Source organism: Ranitomeya variabilis, chromosome 4 (assembly GCF_051348905.1).
Source record: "Ranitomeya variabilis isolate aRanVar5 chromosome 4, aRanVar5.hap1, whole genome shotgun sequence".
NCBI lineage: Eukaryota > Metazoa > Chordata > Amphibia > Anura > Dendrobatidae > Ranitomeya > Ranitomeya variabilis.
Genome location: NC_135235.1, coordinates 738,913,640 through 738,932,719, shown reverse-complemented (window position 1 = coordinate 738,932,719; position 19,080 = coordinate 738,913,640). Strand labels below are relative to the sequence as shown.

At 46.7% G+C, this 19,080-nt stretch overlaps 1 protein-coding gene across 1 annotated transcript in view; it reads left to right on the top strand.

Annotated features, from left to right (window-relative positions):
* LOC143767994 (uncharacterized) overlaps nucleotides 1-19,080 on the top strand; it is a 688,384-nt gene that overhangs the window by 634,378 nt on the left and 34,926 nt on the right. Inside the window, exon 15 of the mRNA XM_077256596.1 lies at nucleotides 2,903-2,956. Within this exon, the coding sequence (XP_077112711.1) occupies nucleotides 2,903-2,956 (54 nt within the window). The remainder of the gene's footprint in view (nucleotides 1-2,902; nucleotides 2,957-19,080) is intronic.

The following is a 19,080-nucleotide window of genomic DNA, read 5'->3' as shown; positions in this document are numbered from 1 at the left end:
CCCCTTCTGTGCTGCTGAATGTGCTCATATGGTCCCTACAAGACCAGGTCCAGTCTTTCTGGTCAAACTTCACTTTTATGATCGACAACATTAAATGTGCAGTGAGGCCAAGTGTGAATTTCTGTACAATAACAGCAGAGTTTCACTATAAACCGAGTAACTTCAAACAGGATGTCCCATGATACATCTCTAAGCTGTGCGTGGTTAGTGGCTGATATATCCATTTATTCACACCTGCAGGAGATGGGTCCCACTCTGGGACTATGTGCGTGGAGAGCAGTGAGTATTCATTGTCCTTTAATAACGCACATGCTGTTAGCCGCAGCGGCCAGGTATTCACGTGTGCTCCCTACTAAAGGGAATGATTATTCATTGCATTTCACGCATATGGGAATGGAGGGCAGTAAATAATCATTTCCTTATCCCCTTTCTGACATTAGACGTACTATCCCGTCGAGGTGGTATGGGCCCATATGACCACTGACGGGATAGTACGTCATCACCGATGAGCCACGCTCATGAGGGGAGCGCGGCCGGGTGTCAGCTGACTATCACAGCTGACATCTGGCACTATGTGCCAGGAATGGTCACGGACCGCCCTCGGCACATTAACCCCCGGCACACTGCGATCAAACATGATCGCAGGTTTCCGTCGGCATAGGGAAGCATCGCGCAGGGAGGGGGCTCCCTGCGTGCTTCCCTGAGACCCTCGAAGCAACACGAGGTGATCGCATTGCTCCGAGTGTCTCCTCCATCCTCCTCCCTGCAGGCCCCGGATCTAAAATGGCCGTGGGGCTCCTTCCGGGTCCTGCAGGGAGGTGGCTTGCAAGTGCCTGCTGAGAGCAGGCACCGGGAAGCCTCCCTGCAGTGCCTGTCAGTGCTCTGCAAAGTGTCAGATCAGCGATCTGACACTATACTGTTCAATGATGTCCTACACTGAGACAAAGTAAAAAAAAATATCTACATGTGTATAAAAAAAAAATCCTTAATAATTATAAAAAAAAATTATATATATATATATATTTATATATATATAATATTGTTCCAATAAATACCGTATTTTTCGGACTACAACACGCACTTTTTTCCTCAAAAATGTTAGGGGAAAATGGGGGTTCGTCTTATTTTTGCAATATACATTCAAATCATGCGGCAGTGGCATCGGCGGTCCCGATGCAGCCTCCCTTCCCATGCTGGTGCGGCAGAGGCTGTGCTGCGGGCAGGGGCTGTGCTGCGGGCAGTGGCTGTGCTGCGGGGCTGTGGGGGCTACGACGGCATTTCGTTAAAGCCCCCCGCTCATCCGTTAATGACATGTTGCGGTGGCCTCCGGGAACATGGGCTTCGGAAAAATGGCCGCCGCCACGCTCAGATTCAAATCTCGTCAACGAGATCTCGGGGCGAGATCTCGGCAACAAGATCTGAATCTGAGCGTGCGCCAGCCCGGTGGCTATTTTCCCGGCGCCCATGTTTCCGGAGGCCACCGCAACATGCCATTAACGGATGAGCGGGGGGCCTCCGGGCTTTGACAAAATGCCGTCAGAGCCCCCACGGAGCCCAGGGAGCCGCTGCCACAGGGCCTGCAGCACATCCACTGCCTGCAGCACAGTCCCTGCCCTGGAGCACAGCCACTATTCCGGAGCACAGCCCCTTCCCCAGAGCACAGCCCCTTCCCCGTAGCCCAGCCCCTGCCCCGGAGCACAGCCACTACCCCGGAGCACAGAGCCTCCACCCCTTCCCAAGCACTGAGCACCGCACCAGCCTGGGATGGGATTTCCTGGATGCCAACGCACCAGCCTGGACCACTGAAAGACCCCTGTGACCACTCCTCCACCTGTGCCGATCCCTTCACTGGTAAGCTGAATTCGGACTGTAAGACGTACCCCCATTTGAAACATTTTTTTTTCCTTATTTCTATTCTGAAAATTTGGGGTGCGTCTTATGGTCCAGTGCGTCTTATAGTCTGAAAAATACGGTACATTTGTTTATGTAAATAAAAAAAAAACAATAAAAGTACACATATATAGTATTGCTACATCCGTAACGACCCGACCTATAAAACTGTCCCGCAAGTTAACGCCTTCAGTGAACACCGTAAAAAAAAATAGATAAAAAACGAGGCAAAAAACAATGCTTTATCATACCGCCGAACAAGAAGTGGAATAACACGCGATCAAAAAGACGGATATAAATAACCATGGTACCGCTGAAAACGTCATCTTGTCCTGCAAAAAGTGAGCTGCCATACAGCATCATCAGCGAAAAAATTAAAAAGTTATAGCCCTCAGAATAAAGCGATGCAAAAATAATTATTTTATCTATAAAATAGTTTTTATTGTATAAAAGCGCCAAAACATAAAAAAAAATAAATGACATAAATGAGGTATCGCTGTAATCGTACTGACCGAAGAATAAAACTGCTTTATCCATTTTACCAAAAGCGGAACGGTATAAACGTCCCCCCCAAAAGAAATTCAGGAATTGCTGGTTTTTGTTCATTCTGCCTAACAAAAATCGGAATAAAAAGCGATCAAATGAATGATGAATAAAAAACAATAAATGTATATAGTACAAAAAGACGTTGTTTATTAATAAAGACAAAAAAAAAGGAAGCCAAAGATGGTAACATGATAATGACAACACGAAGAGTATATCTGCCCAATGTAAGATAGCACTCACTAACGGGTAGGGGAATACTCGCTTGGCCCGGGATTCAAGCACGATTTTCTCACATAATTCAGACCATACGGTTTATTTAAACGTCCGCTCTGTAAGCCAGGTTGCACATCACCATTCAAGCCTATAAATATTTCTATATAAGCACTTTTTAAATGAAACGTATTGTGCATTACTTTCTTTGCTCACTTATTTATCATGTTTTGCTTTTTCTCTTCCTTTTTTCCAGTCACTTTAGTGCACGGTTCACGCCTTTTCACTTTTCACTTGTTCACTCTTTCAGGTATGTGCACTTTACTTTAGTTTTGTCGTCCTATATCTGATAGATCTACTTGCAGGCGAAAAAAAGTTTTTCCTTCTTACAATATTTCACCGTCCGGCGGAGTGCGCTTCTCCTGGCCAGCATGGCTTGGTTGCCATGGATACGTGTCCGGCGCGCGTCGGCATTTTCAGGCCTGCTCTACTGATGCGTCAGCGGTGGGCGTGAACGTGTGACGTAGGACGCTGACTCCTGTGTTTCCGGTCATTGCGCCGCTTCATCCGCCGGAACTCTATACATTACTGGGTATTTAAGCTGGTCAGTCTCTACCCTGACTTAAAGCCCCCCGAGGAGGCCATGGGTGCGAAACGCGCGTTGGGGTCTTCTTTACCCATGTCCAGGAACAGGTCGGTTCATATATCAGTTCATTATCTCTCCCCCACTACATCGGATTTAATTTCCTCCATGTGTATTTGGCTGCAGGCTTCTTAATCTATGCTATTCACTATGTGTATATGCTTGGCCACATATTATAATTATCTATTTTGATATTTCAGCCGCTGGATTTCTCTGCTAATGCACATATGTAACTATAATAAGGTGAATTGAATTAGAGAGATGCTGTTACAGAACCCGCCCGGACCCCAAAATATGTTATGCAGTTATTTATATATATAATAGGTTCCATGTGAGATATATGTCCCTAATGCATCAGCCCACAGGCTGCGTCCCTGGGCAGAGGAGACAAGATATTCCCCTTCTGTCCTCCCCCACCTTTGTAATTCCCACAGTAAATATTGGCAGGCTCCGGCCCCCCTGCGGCTATTGTAATGTATGTCTGGCCTCCGTTTCAATGGGCCTGCCCTCTGTATCTGTGTGATATATTCTGTGTTCTGTGAATAAAGTGTTGTGAGACTGGAAATACGTGGAGAAGCAGTCAGCTTTTATATGCTCTCAAGTAATCAAGGAATTCCAGCCAGCGTCCTTCATTCAGACTCCAGCCAGAGCAAAGTGAACCTCTTGAAACACGGGGTGGTACTGAAAGAGGTACCCCAGCTTCGTAGACCCCGTTACACTGGTGGCAGACAGGGGGATCTGATACCCCTTCTACAGGAGGAAAGGAATGAATGGAAAACAACTACCAGAAGTTAGAGGACTACATTAAAATATCTGGTGGAAGCCCGAGGGTTAATCGCCAGCAACAAAACAAGAGCAGATTTGATTGCAGCCATCATGGAACACGACGGTGCAGCGCGCCCCAATGTGAACGTGGAGGAGACTGAATTCCAGAGGGAGGTAAAGAACAGGCTGGCGTTCTATGGCCCAAACCCTGCAGTAGAGATCATAAGAGAGGTGATGGCTGATGTGCATACTGATCTGAAGGAAAAAATGGCCGAGCGGACCAGAATAGAGCTAACCAAGATGGAGATGGCAGAGCGGAACAAAGTGGAGCTGGCCAAGATGGAGATGGCGGAGCGGAGAGAGGAGAGTCAATGAGCAGGGGGAGCTATGGCCTCCGACCAGGTACCTTCAACAGTAAGCCACAAAAAGATCCAGTACAATACCTTCCGACAGTTGGGGGAGGCAGAGGAAGACATTGATGGCTTTCTGCAGGACTTTGAGCGGCAGTGTGCCCTTCATCAAGTGAAGCCGGAGGAACGGGTTCAGATTCTGGCCAGCAAGCTGACCGGCCGGGCAGCGGACGCCTATCGCACGGTACCTGATGAGGACTGTATGGACTATGAGCGGATCAAAGAAGTGATCTTGGCCCGGTATGCGCTGACACCAGAGGCATACCGCCAATGACTCTTGAGGAAGCCGCTCATCTGGCCGATGAACATCATGACGCCAGGAGGCCTCAGTTGTCTGGATCAAAGATGGTCACTAAGGGTCCGCCCATGGACCTGGAGGGCCCCAAACCACCGAAGATTGTAGGGGGACCAGCTAGAAACCTGGCCTACCACAGTTCCCCTGGGGCGCGATGCCACACCTGCCGTCAGCTGGGCCACCTGCAAAGACAATGTCCCAACCGGACTCAGCATACCCAGTGGCCAAAGGCAGGAACAGCTACCTTCAGCCGGGCCACTGTACACTGCTACCAAGGCGAAGCTGACCCGGCATTGGGGGCTACAACTAACCAAGGGGTGGAAGAAATGTAGGAAGTGCTGCATGAAGTAGACCCCGTACAGGCAGCCCGGGCAGATAATCGACAACAGCATAGACAGGTCGTGTGGATTAACGGGAAACGCATGCAGGGACTAAGAGATTCCAGAGCAACTTTGACCCTTGTGAAGCCTCATCTCGTCCGGGACCAAGAGAAGACGGACCGGACAGTGGCAGTCCATGTAGCAGGGGGAGCCATACATCGACTGCCCACTGCCAGGATTCACCTGAACTGGGGAGTCAGGGAAGGCCTGGTTGAGGTCGGCTTGATGGAGGATTTGCCTGCAGACGTCTTGCTGGGAAATGACTTGGGGCCCATGTTGTCTGCCTTCTCGATTGCCCCTCTGGCTGAGACATATCCTGTGACCACCCGGAGACAAGCTCGAGCTGCAGAGGCGGAATCACACACAGAGGAGGCCCAGGTAAGACATCCCAGCCCTACACATATTCCCATAGCCAGACACATTTCTTGGGCCACCCCAGATGAATTTAAGAGGGAGTTACTTGAGGATCCTTCATTGGAGGGATATCGTGGGAAGGCACAGGAGGGGAGAGGGGTACTGGAAGGGGAACAGTTTATATGGAAGCAGGGTCTCCTCTACCGGACCACAGAGCAGCACCACACAGGGACGAGCCCCACTATAAAATGACAGCTAATAGTTCCCAAGAAGTATAGGCAGGAGTTACTGCGAATCTCTCATGACATATCCTTGGCCAGGCACTTCGGCGTCAGTCGCACCAGGCATCGTCTGACACAAAACTTATTTTGGCCGGGGGTAACCTATGATGTTCATCAGTTCTGCCAGACCTGTGACAGTTGCCAGCGCATTGGCAAGAGGGGAGATCGATGCAAGGCCAAATTACGCCCCCTCCCCATTGTGGAGGAACCATTTAGCCGAGTAGCGGTCGACTGATAGGGCCGTTAGCCAAACCCAGTCCATCAGGGAAAAGGTATATATTGACCCCTTGAGGAAGTGAGGTTTATCCTCACGAAACGTGCGTCGGGGAACAGCGGTCCGGTCACTTATCATCTCACAGACTACATGGGTAATTAACCGTTGATTTATTATTATTTATCTGTGATTCTTTACCAGCAGCACTTTTTCTGATATGGGCACATGGTGACACTCCACTGAATTATTACTAGGTGCGGTAGGTGCCTATATTGCTATACACTTGTGAGGGTGTCTCTTGCAAGCGCCCCTTTTTGGTAGTGTTAGGTGATGCCCTTATATCTATATGTACTTATTGCTGCTACATGAGACCTGGACCACTGTGCGTATTATAGCACATTACTTGGGATTTAATCATATACATAAATCAAGTCCATGCTATTATATTCGCTTAGTGTTTGAATTTACACTTCTTTGTCATTTACCCTGTGTGGTATATTTTTAATACATATGTTTAATAAAATATTTCTTAGAAAAAACAACTCTGGTGCTGTTTAAATTAATTTAGTTAATATTGAGTTGATAGACGTAACTTCCCTTATACTGCTGGTGTCTTTATATATTATATATTGACAGTGGTAGATTATGCCACACGGTATCCAGAGGCGGTTGCGTTACCTAACATACTGGCAGAGACGGTGGCGGCTGCCCTGCTCCAGGTTTTCTCACGGGTTGGATTTCCTCGGGAGATTATCTCGGACCAGGGTACCCAGTTTACAGCAGAGGTGACCAACCAACTGTGGAAGCTGTGTGGCGTAAAGTCCATTAGAAGCGCCCCATACCACCCGCAAACCAATGGGTTCTGTGAACGCTTTAGCGGGACGTTAAAACAACTCATTGGGACTTTTACCAGGACCTACAGGGACTGGAAGAAATTCTTGCATCACCTCCTGTTTGCCTATTGGGAGGTGCCCCAAGAATCCACGGGGTTCTCCCCGTTCGAACTGGTATACGGGAGACGGGTAAGGGGACCCCTAGACTTAGTGCTAGAACACTGGGAAGGGGAGGGCACCATAGAAGGGGTACCTATTGTACCCTATGTGCTGGATTTCTGGGACCGCCTACAGGATCTGACCCAGGCTGTACGTGGGAACCTGCAGGTGGCCCAACGGCGCCAGCACGTATGGTACGATCGGAGGGCCAGAGAACGCACCTTTGAGATAGGACAGAAGGTCCTGGTGTTAGAACCCACTAGGCAGAACAAGTTCCAAGCTGCATGGCAGGGGACCTACCAGGTAGTGGGGAAAATAGCCGACACCACCTATAATGTCGATTGTGACGACCCCAGGGTTATCCGCATGTTCCACGTGAACATGCTGATGCCCTACCGGGAGCGCCCTGAAGAGGTAGTGGCCATCTGTGCACCTGAAGCAGAGGATTTAGCCGGACTCCCCTTGCCTGATGTCTTAGGGGAGAGGACTCAGTCTAAAACATGGGACCAGGTACACTGGGGTGAAGACCTAGGTCCCCGGGAGAGACAGCAGGCAGAGGCGTTGTTGAGGCAGCGACAGAGGATGTTTTCAGGGAGACCGGGGTACACTCACTTGGCACAACACAAGGTTGAGACCCAGGATCAGACCCCCCTGAGACAACCCCCCTTCCGTGTCCCTGAGTCTGTACGAGAAGGGATGCGACAAGAGATACGAGAGATGTTGCGTTTGGGGGTCACTGAAGAATCAGATAGTCCCTGGGCATCCCCCGTAGTGTTAGTCTACACAAAACAGAGTAGTCCCATCCTTCTTGGGCACTATCGCAGGCTCAATGAGAAAACGGTGACTGATGCGTATCCCATGCCGCGCATGGATGAGCTGTTAGACCGGCTGGCGGGGGCAAAGTATTTGACCACCATCGATCTATGCAAAGGCTACTGGCAGATTCCCCTTAGTCCTGACACTATTCCCAAGTCTGCATTTGTCACCCCGTTCGGCTTATTTCAGTTTCGAGTTATGCCATTTGGGATGAAGAATGCCCCTGAGACCTTCCAGAGGCTGGCTGACCGGCTTCTGGATGGTCTCCAGGACTATGCGTGTGCCTACCTGGATGACATCGCCATCTATAGCGCGACATGGGAAGAGCATCTAAATCACCTAGAGACAGTATTAGACAGGATCCACAAGGCCGGAATCCCCCTGAACCAAAACAAGTGTCACGTGGGCAAAGCGGAGGTTCAGTATTTAGGACATTGGGTGGGAAGTGGGAATCAGCGACCAGAACCAGCAAAAGATTGAGTCCATAGCCAAATGGCCCACCCCACGCACTAAAATTCAGGTCATGGCGTTTCTAGGGACAGCGGGGTATTACAGGAAATTCGTCCCCAATTACAGCAGCGTAGCCAAGCCCCACACTGATCTGACCCGTAAGAACCAACCTCGCCAGGTAACCTGGACCCCAGAGTGTGAGGAAGCCTTCCGCCAGCTAAAGGACGCCCTCACCAATACCCCTGTATTGGCCGCACCCGATCCAACTAAACGTTTCCTTGTTCACAAAGACGCTTCTATGTTTGGATTGGGGGCAGTACTGAGCCAAGTTGGGCCGGACGGCCAAGAACACCCGGTAGCTTACCTAAGTCGGAAACTACTGCCCCGTGAAGTAGGCTATGCGGCCATCGAGAAGGAGTGCCTGGCAGTAGTATGGGCACTCAAAAAGTTACAACCATATTTGTATGGACGACAGTTTTCCCTCCTAACGGACCATAATCCCCTAGTCTGGCTTAATCGGGTCTCCGAAGACAACGCCAGATTACTGCAGTGGAGTTTAGCCCTACAACCTCTGGACTTCACCATCCACTAGAGACCAGGCAAACAACGCTGGTTGGTAACGCTGATGGACTAAGTCGACAAACGGAACTTGTACCAACCCCATAAACTTCGGTCATCCCCAAACCGATCCGTTAAGGATCAGACTGTGTATGCCGATCGCGTCGCTGAAAGGGGAGCCGTGTTACAGAACCCCCCAGCACCCAGAATATGTTATGCAGTTATTTACAGGTCCTTCTCAAAAAATTAGCATATAGTGTTAAATTTCATTATTTACCATAATGTAATGATTACAATTAAACTTTCATATATTATAGATTCATTATCCACCAACTGAAATTTGTCAGGTCTTTTATTGTTTTAATACTGATGATTTTGGCATACAACTCCTGATAACCCAAAAAACCTGTCTCAATAAATTAGCATATCAAGAAAAGGTTCTCTAAACGACCTATTACCCTAATCTTCTGAATCAACTAATTAACTCTAAACACATGCAAAAGATACCTGAGGCTTTTAAAAACTCCCTGCCTGGTTCATTACTCAAAACCCCCATCATGGGTAAGACTAGCGACCTGACAGATGTCAAGAAGGCCATCATTGACACCCTCAAGCAAGAGGGTAAGACCCAGAAAGAAATTTCTCAACAAATAGGCTGTTCCCAGAGTGCTGTATCAAGGCACCTCAATGGTAAGTCTGTTGGAAGGAAACAATGTGGCAGAAAACGCTGTACAATGAGAAGAGGTGACCGGACCCTGAGGAAGATTGTGGAGAAGGACCGATTCCAGACCTTGGGGAACCTGAGGAAGCAGTGGACCGAGTCTGGTGTGGAAACATCCAGAGCCACCGTGCACAGGCGTGTGCAGGAAATGGGCTACAGGTGCCGCATTCCCCAGGTAAAGCCACTTTTGAACCATAAACAGCGGCAGAAGCGCCTAACCTGGGCTACAGAGAAGCAGCACTGGACTGTTGCTAAGTGGTCCCAAGTACTTTTTTCTGATGAAAGCAAATTTTGCATGTCATTCGGAAATCAAGGTGCCAGAGTCTGGAGGAAGACTGGGGAGAAGGAAATGCCAAAATGCCTGAAGTCCAGTGTCAAGTACCCACAGTCAGTGATGGTGTGGGGTGCCATGTCAGCTGCTGGTGTTGGTCCACTGTGTTTCATCAAGGGCAGGGTCAATGCAGCTAGCTATCAGGAGATTTTGGAGCACTTCATGCTTCCATCGGCTGAAATGCTTTATGGAGATGAAGATTTCATTTTTCAGCACGACCTGGCACCTGCTCACAGTGCCAAAACCACTGGTAAATGGTTTACTGACCATGGCATTACTGTGCTCAATTGGCCTGCCAACTCTCCTGACCTGAACCCCATAGAGAATCTGTGGGATATTGTGAAGAGAAAGTTGAGAGACGCAAGACCCAACACTCTGGATGAGCTTAAGGCCGCTATTGAAGCATCCTGGGCCTCCATAACATCTCAGCAGTGTCACAGGCTGATTGCCTCCATGCCACGCCGCATTGAAGCAGTCATTTCTGCCAAAGGATTCCCGACCAAGTATTGAGTGCATAACTGAACATTATTATTTGATGGTTTTTTTGTTTGTTATTGAAAAACACTTTTATTTGATTGGCCGGGTGAAATATGCTAATTTATTGAGACAGGTTTTTTGGGTTATCAGGAGTTGTATGCCAAAATCATCAGTATTAAAACAATAAAAGACCTGACAAATTTCAGTTGGTGGATAATGAATCTATAATATATGAAAGTTTAATTGTAATCATTACATTATGGTAAATAATGAAATTTAACACTATATGCTAATTTTTTGAGAAGGACCTGTATATATATAATAGGTTCCATGTGAGATATATGTCCCTAAGGCTAGGTTCACATTGCGTTAATGGGTTAACGCTAACGGACTGCGTTGCACGGAGAAATTGTCGCAATTAACGCCGTGCAATGGGTCCGTTAGCGCACCCATTGACAGCAATGTGATTTGTCTCTGTAGCGCATGCCATTTTCGGCACGCGCTAGCGATGTGCCGTTCTTTTGTGACGGACCTCGGACGCTGCAAGCAGCGTCCGAAGTGCGTCCGAGGTCCAGTCCTCACTAGCGCAGATCGGGGATCTGCGCTAGCGGGAACGATGAACACGAACCCTAAAGAAACATTGCGTTAGCGCAATCCGCTAGCGTTATGCGCTTAACGGATTGCCCTAATGCAATGTGAACCTAGCCTAATGCATCAGCCCACAGGCTGCGCCCCTGGGCAGAGGAGACAAGATATTCCCCTTTTGTCCTTCCCCACCTTTGTAATTCCCACAGTAAATATTGGCAGGCTCCGGACCCCTGCGGCTATTGTAATGTATGTCTGGCCTCCATTTCAATGGGCCTGCCCTCTGTATCTGTGTGATATATTCTGTGTTCTGTGAATAAAGTGTTGTGAGACTGGAAATACGTGGAGAAGCAGTCAGATTTTATATGCTCTCATGTAATCAAGGAATTCCAGCCAGCGTCCTTCATTCAGACTCCAGCCAGAGCAAAGTGAACCTCTTGAAACACGGGGTGGTACTGAAAGAGGTACCCCAGCTTGGTAGACCCCGCTACAGATGCTGTATGTAATTCTAGTATATGAGAATTGCTCTTTCTATTGTGTACCCCCTGTGAGGGATTGATTTATTATAGCTGCTACTGTGAAACCCCTTTGGGATCACACATTTTGCACTGTCGGCACTTTATATATATTTCCATTATCTAGTGTTATACATTGATCCGGTACGATATTTTTGAACCCTTAGCCTACATGCAGTATTGTATTATCTACTGAGAGATACTAATCCGATATTGTCTTCTTTGCTATATGAGTAGTTTTAACCCCTTCATGACCCAGCCTATTTTGGCCTTAATGACCTTGCCGTTTTTTGCAATTCTGACCAGTGTCCCTTTATGATGTAATAACTCGGGAACGCTTCAACGGATCCTAGCGATTCTGAGATTGTTTTTTCGTGACATATTGGGCTTCATGTTAGTGGTAAATTTAGGTCGATAATTTCTGCTTTTATTTGTGAAAAAAATGGAAAATTTGGCGAAAATTTTGAAAATTTTGCAATTTTCACATTTTGAATTTTTATTCTGTTAAACCAGAGAGTTATGTGACACAAAATAGTTAATAAATAACATTTCCCACATGTCTACTTTACATCAGCACAATTTTGGAAACAACATTTTTTTTTGCTAGGAAGTTATAAGGGTTAAAATTTGACCAGTGATTTCTCATTTTTACAACAAAATTTACAAAACCATTTTTTTTAGGGACCACCTCACATTTGAAGTCAATTTGAGGGTTCTATATGGCTGAAAATACCCAAAAGTGACACCATTCTAAAAACTGCACCCCTCAAGGTGCTCAAAACCACATTCAAGAAGTTTATTAACCCTTCAGGTGTTTCACAGCAGCAGAAGCAACATGGAAGGAAAAAATTAACATTTAACTTTTTAGTCACAAAAATGATCTTTTAGCAACAATTTTTTTATTTTAAAAAGGAGAAACTGGACCACGAACGTTGTTGTCCAATTTGTTCTGAGTACACTGATACCTCATATGTGGGGGTAAACCACTGTTTGGGCGCACGGCAGAACTCGGAAGGGAAGGAGCGCCATTTGACTTTTTGAATGAAAAATTGGCTCCAATCTTTAGCGGACACCATGTCGCGTTTGGAGAGCCCCCGTGTGCCTAAACATTGGAGCTCCCCCACAAGTGACCCCATTTTGGAAACTAGACCTCCCAAGGAACTAATCTAGATGTGTGGTGAGCACTTTGAACCCCCAAGTGCTTCACAGAAGTTTATAACGCAGAGCCATGAAAATAAAAAATAATTTTTCTTTTCTCCCAAAAATTTTTTTTGCCCTGAATTTTTTATTTTCCAAAGTGTAACAGGGGAAATTTGACCCCAATAGTTGTTGTCCAGTTTCTCCTGAGTACGCTGATACCCCATATGTGGGGGTAAACCACTGTTTGGGCACACGTCGGGGCTCGGAAGGGAGAGAGCACCATTTTACTTTTTCAACGCAAGATTGGCTGGAATCAATGGTGGCGCCGTGTCGCGTTTGGAGACCCCCTGATGTTCCTAAAAAGTGGAAACCCCTCAATTCTAACTCCAACACTAACCCCAACACACCCCTAACTCTAATCCCAACCCTAACCACAACCCTAACCCCAACACACCCCTAACCCTAGTCTTACCCCTAATTCCAACTCTAACCCTAGGGCTATGTGCTCACTTTGCGGATTTGTGTGGATTTTTCCGCAGTTTTTGAAAAATCTGCAGGTAAAACGCACTGCGCTTTACCTGCGGATTTACCGCGGATTTCCAGTGTTTTTTGTGTGGATTTCACTTGCGGATTCCTATTATGGAGCAGGTGTAAAACGCTGCGGAATTGCACAAAGAATTGACATGCTGCGGAAAATACAAAGCAGCGTTTCCGCGCTGTATTTTCCGCACCATGGGCACAGCGGATTTGGTTTTCCATAGGTTTACGTGGTACTGTAAACGTGATGGAAAACTGATACAAATCCGCAGCGACCAATCCGCTGCGGATCCGCAGCCAAAACCGCACCGTGTGCACATAGCCTAATTCTAACCCTAATTCCAACCCTAATTCTAACCCTAGCCCTAAGTGCAACCCTAGCCCTAAGTGCAACCCTAGCCCTAAGTGCAACCCTAGCCCTAAGTGCAACCCTAGCCCTAAGTGCAACCCTAGCCCTAAGTGCAACCCTAGCCCTAAGTGCATCCCTAGCCCTAAGTGCATCCCTAGCCCTAAGTGCATCCCTAGCCCTAAGTGCATCCCTAGCCCTAAGTGCATCCCTAGCCCTAAGTGCATCCCTAGCCCTAAGTGCATCCCTAAGTGCAACCCTAGCCCTAAGTGCAACCCTAAGTGCAACCCTAGCCCTAAGTGCAACCCTAAGTGCAACCCTAAGTGCAACCCTAAGTGCAACCCTAACCCTACCCCTAACCGTACCCCTATTCCTAACCCTAATGGAAAAACAAAAATAATTATATTTTCTATATTTTATTTATGGGGGTGATAAAGGGGGGGATTTATTTACTATTTTTTTTATTTTGATCGCTGTGATAGAACTTATCACAGCGACCAAAATGTGCAGGAACGAATCTGCCGGCTGGCAGATTCGGCGGGCGCACTGCGCATGCGCCCGCCATTTTCCAAGATGGCGGCGCCCATGAAGAAGACGGCCGGACACCGGGAGGGACATCGGAGCTAGGTAAGTATGGGGGGGTGGGATTGGAACACGGGGGGGGGGGGGGAGCGGAGGACCTGGGGAGCGGACAGGAGGACCGGGGGAGCCGACAGGAGGGAGGAGGGGAGCGGAACGGAGATCGGGGCAAAAAGGACGACTGGGGAGGTGATCGGTGGGGTGGGGGCAGATCGGGGTCTCCAGCCATGGCAGATGCTATTGCAGCATCGGCCATGGCTGGATTGTAATATTTCACCATTTTCATAGGTGAAATATTACAAATCGCTCTGATTGGCAGTTTCACTTTCAACAGCCAATCAGAGCGATCGTAGCCACGGGGGGGTGAAGCCACCCCCCCTGGGCTGAAGTACCACTCCCCCTGTCTCTGCAGATCGGGTAAAATGGGAGTTAACCCCTTCACCCGATCTGCAGGGACGCGATCATTCTGTGACACAGCATATGCGTCACAGGTCGGATTGGCACCGACTTTCATGACGCATACGCTGTGTCACAGGTCGGGAAGGGGTTAATACAATATGAAGTGGCTGGTATATTAGTCCTGCGAATATCTTCACCTGTATGTGGTACTAGGTTGTTGTCTTTTTTCCTTTTCATTACATCCTTAATATATAATTGTCATTGTTGTTTGAACATATTTTTAGAATACATTTTTCAATAAATTTTCTAGTATTTTAGTAGGGCTCTTGTCCATTTCTTTTTTGGTTTTTGCAATTTTTTGGTTTATTTTTGTTCATTCTGCCTAACAAAAATCGGAATAAAAAGCGATCAAAAAATGTCATGTCAAAGCCAGTCTCAGATATGGCTTTTTCTTTGCCACTCTGCCCTGAAGGCCAGCATCCTGGAGTCGCTTCTTCACTGTAGACGTTGACACTGGCGTTTTGCGTGAACTATTTAATGAAGCTGTAACAAGGAGAGAAAAAAAAAAAAGAACTGTAAGGTCCAATGTATAGACGAATAAAAAACAATAAATGTATATAGTTGTCAGATATAAAATACAGTCTGTATAGTGTCTTGTGCTTGGGTGCAAGGAAACATAGAAGACACAGGCTTGTTTAAGTAGTTCTTGTATTACTTCATACAAGTAAGGGTTAACACAGTTGCAGGCAGGATACAAGACAGGTAGGAATAAACCTTAAGTCCATCTAGTCAAAGAAACAGGTTAAAGGTTCTCTCTCTACTTCCCTTGCCAATGTTGATGGTAAGCTGAGGGATTCCTGAGTCCACACATGTCCAAGGATCTGAAGCAGAAGGTGGTTAGGATAATAAGTCCATGTCTTCCAGGAGCAAGGTGTCAGGTACACTGCAGACTTGATTCTGAAGCACTGATTAAACAGCTGATGCTGCTTTTAAAGGGCAAGTGGCAGAGAACAGGGTGGAAACATTGAAACTGAGAACTCCATGCTGGTTAAGGGCAAAGTAGATACAGCAGAACAGAAAGCAAAATGGCCGACAGGAAAAACTAGGTTCTACTAAAAATAACAGCAGATATAGCCAATTGTCTTAAACCTTACAATAGTACAAAAAGACGTTGTTTATTAATAGACAAAAAAAGGAAGCAAAAGGTGGTAACATGATAATGACAACACGGACTGCCCGTTGTAAGATAGCATTCACTAACGGGTAGGGGAATACTCGCTTGGCCCGGGATTCAAGCACGATTTTCTCACATAATTCAGACCATACGGTTTATTTAAACGTCATAAACCGCTCCGTAAACCAGGTTGCACATCACCGGCTTACACATAGTCCATTACTTCATCACATTTGGCTTTACAAAGCATTCATTACTCAAGCCTGTATCTCTCCAGCCACGGGTGACTGCACAGTTCATATAGCAGATACACTTCTCTTACAGTATACTACCACCCCCTTGTCCGGGGTTACCTTCCAGGAGCTCCGCTCCTCACGCTGACTCCTTGTCAGTCCTGTATTTCTGGGAAAATGGCCTTACCGGGTTCACCAACTTGCCTGGCCGGCACACCTCAGTCAGTCTAGACCCAGCAAAGGACAGTATCTTCCCCAACACAGACCGTCCATGTCTACAGTCTCTCAGGTGCTTTCAGGAAGATTCCCCTCACAGGAGCTTCCAAAGACAGACCGTCCAGGTCCACGGTCTCTAAGGTGCTTCCAGGAAGACTCCCCTCAGAGGAGCTTCCAAACACAGACCGTCCAGGTCCACGGTCTCTCAGGTGCTTCCAGGAAGACTCCCCTCACAGGAGCTTCCAAACACAGACCGTCCAGGACCACGGTCTCTCCAGTACAGACCATTCAGGTCCAAACACTCTCACCTTGTGACCAAACCCTGGTCACATTATGTAGCTTGTAACCACACCCACGGGTGAGGTATGGATCACATGGGCTGGCCATGTGATCCTGACATCACTGCAGGTCCTGACACACCCGAAGTTCCTGCAGGAAAAAGGGGTACAGTGAGCACCCTCACCCAGAGGTGAGGTATGTGGGTAGCCAGACCCTGCCATCTCTCATAGCTACTCGCAACCCGGACCCAGATGCACTAAGCGACATCTTCGTGCTCATGTGCACCAAAGGCAAAATACGGCAGGTTGCATTGCAGGGAGCAGTTCCCCATATCAAGTGAGGCTTACAGCGCAGAAGACCTCCTCCTCTGCGACACATACCGGCCATTCACCACAATGCCGGACACTGTCTCACTATCCCCATTACGCCTCCATGCGTGTCCTGCAGAGCACATACAGCGCCCCCTAGCTGTAACAGGGGTCACTGCATCACACTGTGGACCACAACAGACCAGAGGAACAACCCATGTATAACTGACAACAATGATTGTATGACACAATGATACTGAAAAAAAAAATGATAAAATAAAAAAAAGGAAAAAGTGTATAAAAAGTTATTCATGGGTTGTTCCTCTGGTCTGTTGTGGACCACGGGCAGCCATACACTTCGTGTTGTCATTATCATGTTACCACCTTTTGCTTCCTTTTTTGTCTTTAGACGAATAAAAAACAATAAAAGTATATAGTACAAAAAGATGTTGTTTATTAATATAACATTTCTAACCTGTCAGTGTGATTTTACTGTACACCGCACTGAATTGCCGGCTTTTCTGTAGAACACCGGTGCGTATTTCTCACAAGTTACACTGATGGTCCGTGTGTAATCCGTATTTTTCTCATCCCCATAGACTTTCATTGGGGGATTTTTTGCGCAATATGCTGACAAACGCACCATGCTGCGATTTTCTACGCCCGTAAAATACGGCCGACAAATATACGGCAAATAGGAGCTGCCCCATAGAAAATCATTGGTCTGTTTGCAATGCGTAGTTTTTGCGCCTCTCATACGTCTGTAAAACTCTCTAGTGTGATGCCGGACTGAGTTGTACGACACACGCATCGCATATCATTGTGCAAAATATCTTACAATTTTTGTACTCTTTTGTGTGTCATAGCCAACTTGTTGAAACAATTTTGTTGTGCCCCAAAAAATCAAGGCCACATTTAGATCAGTCTGTTATCTCAGGCTGACGGCTGGTGTATGTGTGGTGGAAAAATCTTTTCTTCACAGGCATAAGTTGCATAGTTTTGTCTGCTAGCCTTGTTCTACTAATCTTTTTATTGTTTTCAAAAATTACCAACAAACATAAACTTTTTTATACAGTCTGTTATCTTAGGCTGAGGCCTGAGATATCTGTGGTGGAAAAATCTTTTCTTCACAGGCACACGTTGCATAGTTCTGTCTGCTAGCTTTGTTCTACTCATTTTTTATTTTTTTTTAAATTTCACAAAAAACAAAAAAATTTTATAGTCTGTTATCTCAGGCTGAGGCTTGATGTATCTGTGGTTGAAAAATCTTAGCTTCGCAGGCATACTTTGCATAGTTCTGTCTGCTAGCCTCGTTCTACTAATTTTTTATTGTTTTCAAAAATTACCAACAAACATAAAAAAAATGTATACAGTCTGTTATCTTAGGCTGAGGCCTGAGATATCTGTGGTGGAAAAATCTTTTCTTCACAGGCACACGTTGCATAGTTCTGTCTGCTAGCTTTGTTTTACTCAATTTTTATTTTTTTTAAAATTTCACAAAAAACCTAAAAAAAAATTATACAGTCTGTTATCTCAGTCTGAAGCCTGGTGTATCTGTGGTGGAAAAATCTTAGCTTCGCAGGCATATGTTGCATAGTTCTGTCTGCTAGCCTTTTTCTACTCATTTGTTATTGTTTTCAAAAATTACCAACTTAAGTAAAAATTTATACAGTCTGTTATCTCAGGCTGAGGCCTGGTGTATCTGTGGTGGAAAAAATCTTCGCTTTGCAGTCAAACACATCACATATAACTTTTTGCCAAATAAATACATTTGTATTGATCTTTTGAAATAGTTCAGTAGTCCATTTAAAATGGACAAGACAAGGGACGGGGAAGTGGACGTGATGCTGATGGTGCATGCAGAGGACGAGGTTGTGGCCAAGCTGAAAGTGGGCCACAACAATACCCACATCTTCTTGCTCAAGCTTCCTGTCCCAGTTTCTAGGGGACCTCTTCACACCACTAGAGCAGTGTGAAACAGTTATTGGTTGGATAGCGGATAATGCTTCCAGTCACTTAGCCATCACCACCATGTCTTCCACACAGTCAAGTCTGAGTAGCTGTGAGTGTGGACCGTATATTCCCACCCTGATCCTCCTTCCTCCCACCATGCGAGTGTCCTGAGACAACTGATCCCACACTTGTACACTCTGAAGAGCTGTTCAGTTTTCCCTTTAAAGATTTTGGACTCTTAGCCGGTCAACTTTCAGTGGGGCCAGATGAGCTCGCATGTGGCAATGCCCAAAGCTTTGAACAGCCTCGGTCACATGAAGGCGATGGTGGGAAAGTGTCACAAGAGATGGACGATGATGAGACATAATTGCCAGAAAGTCAGGAGGAGGAGCAGGGTGGGGATGTGGAAGACGAGGTGGTGGATGACATAGTGACTGACCCAACCTGGCAGGAGGACATGCAGAGCGAGGACAGCAGCACACA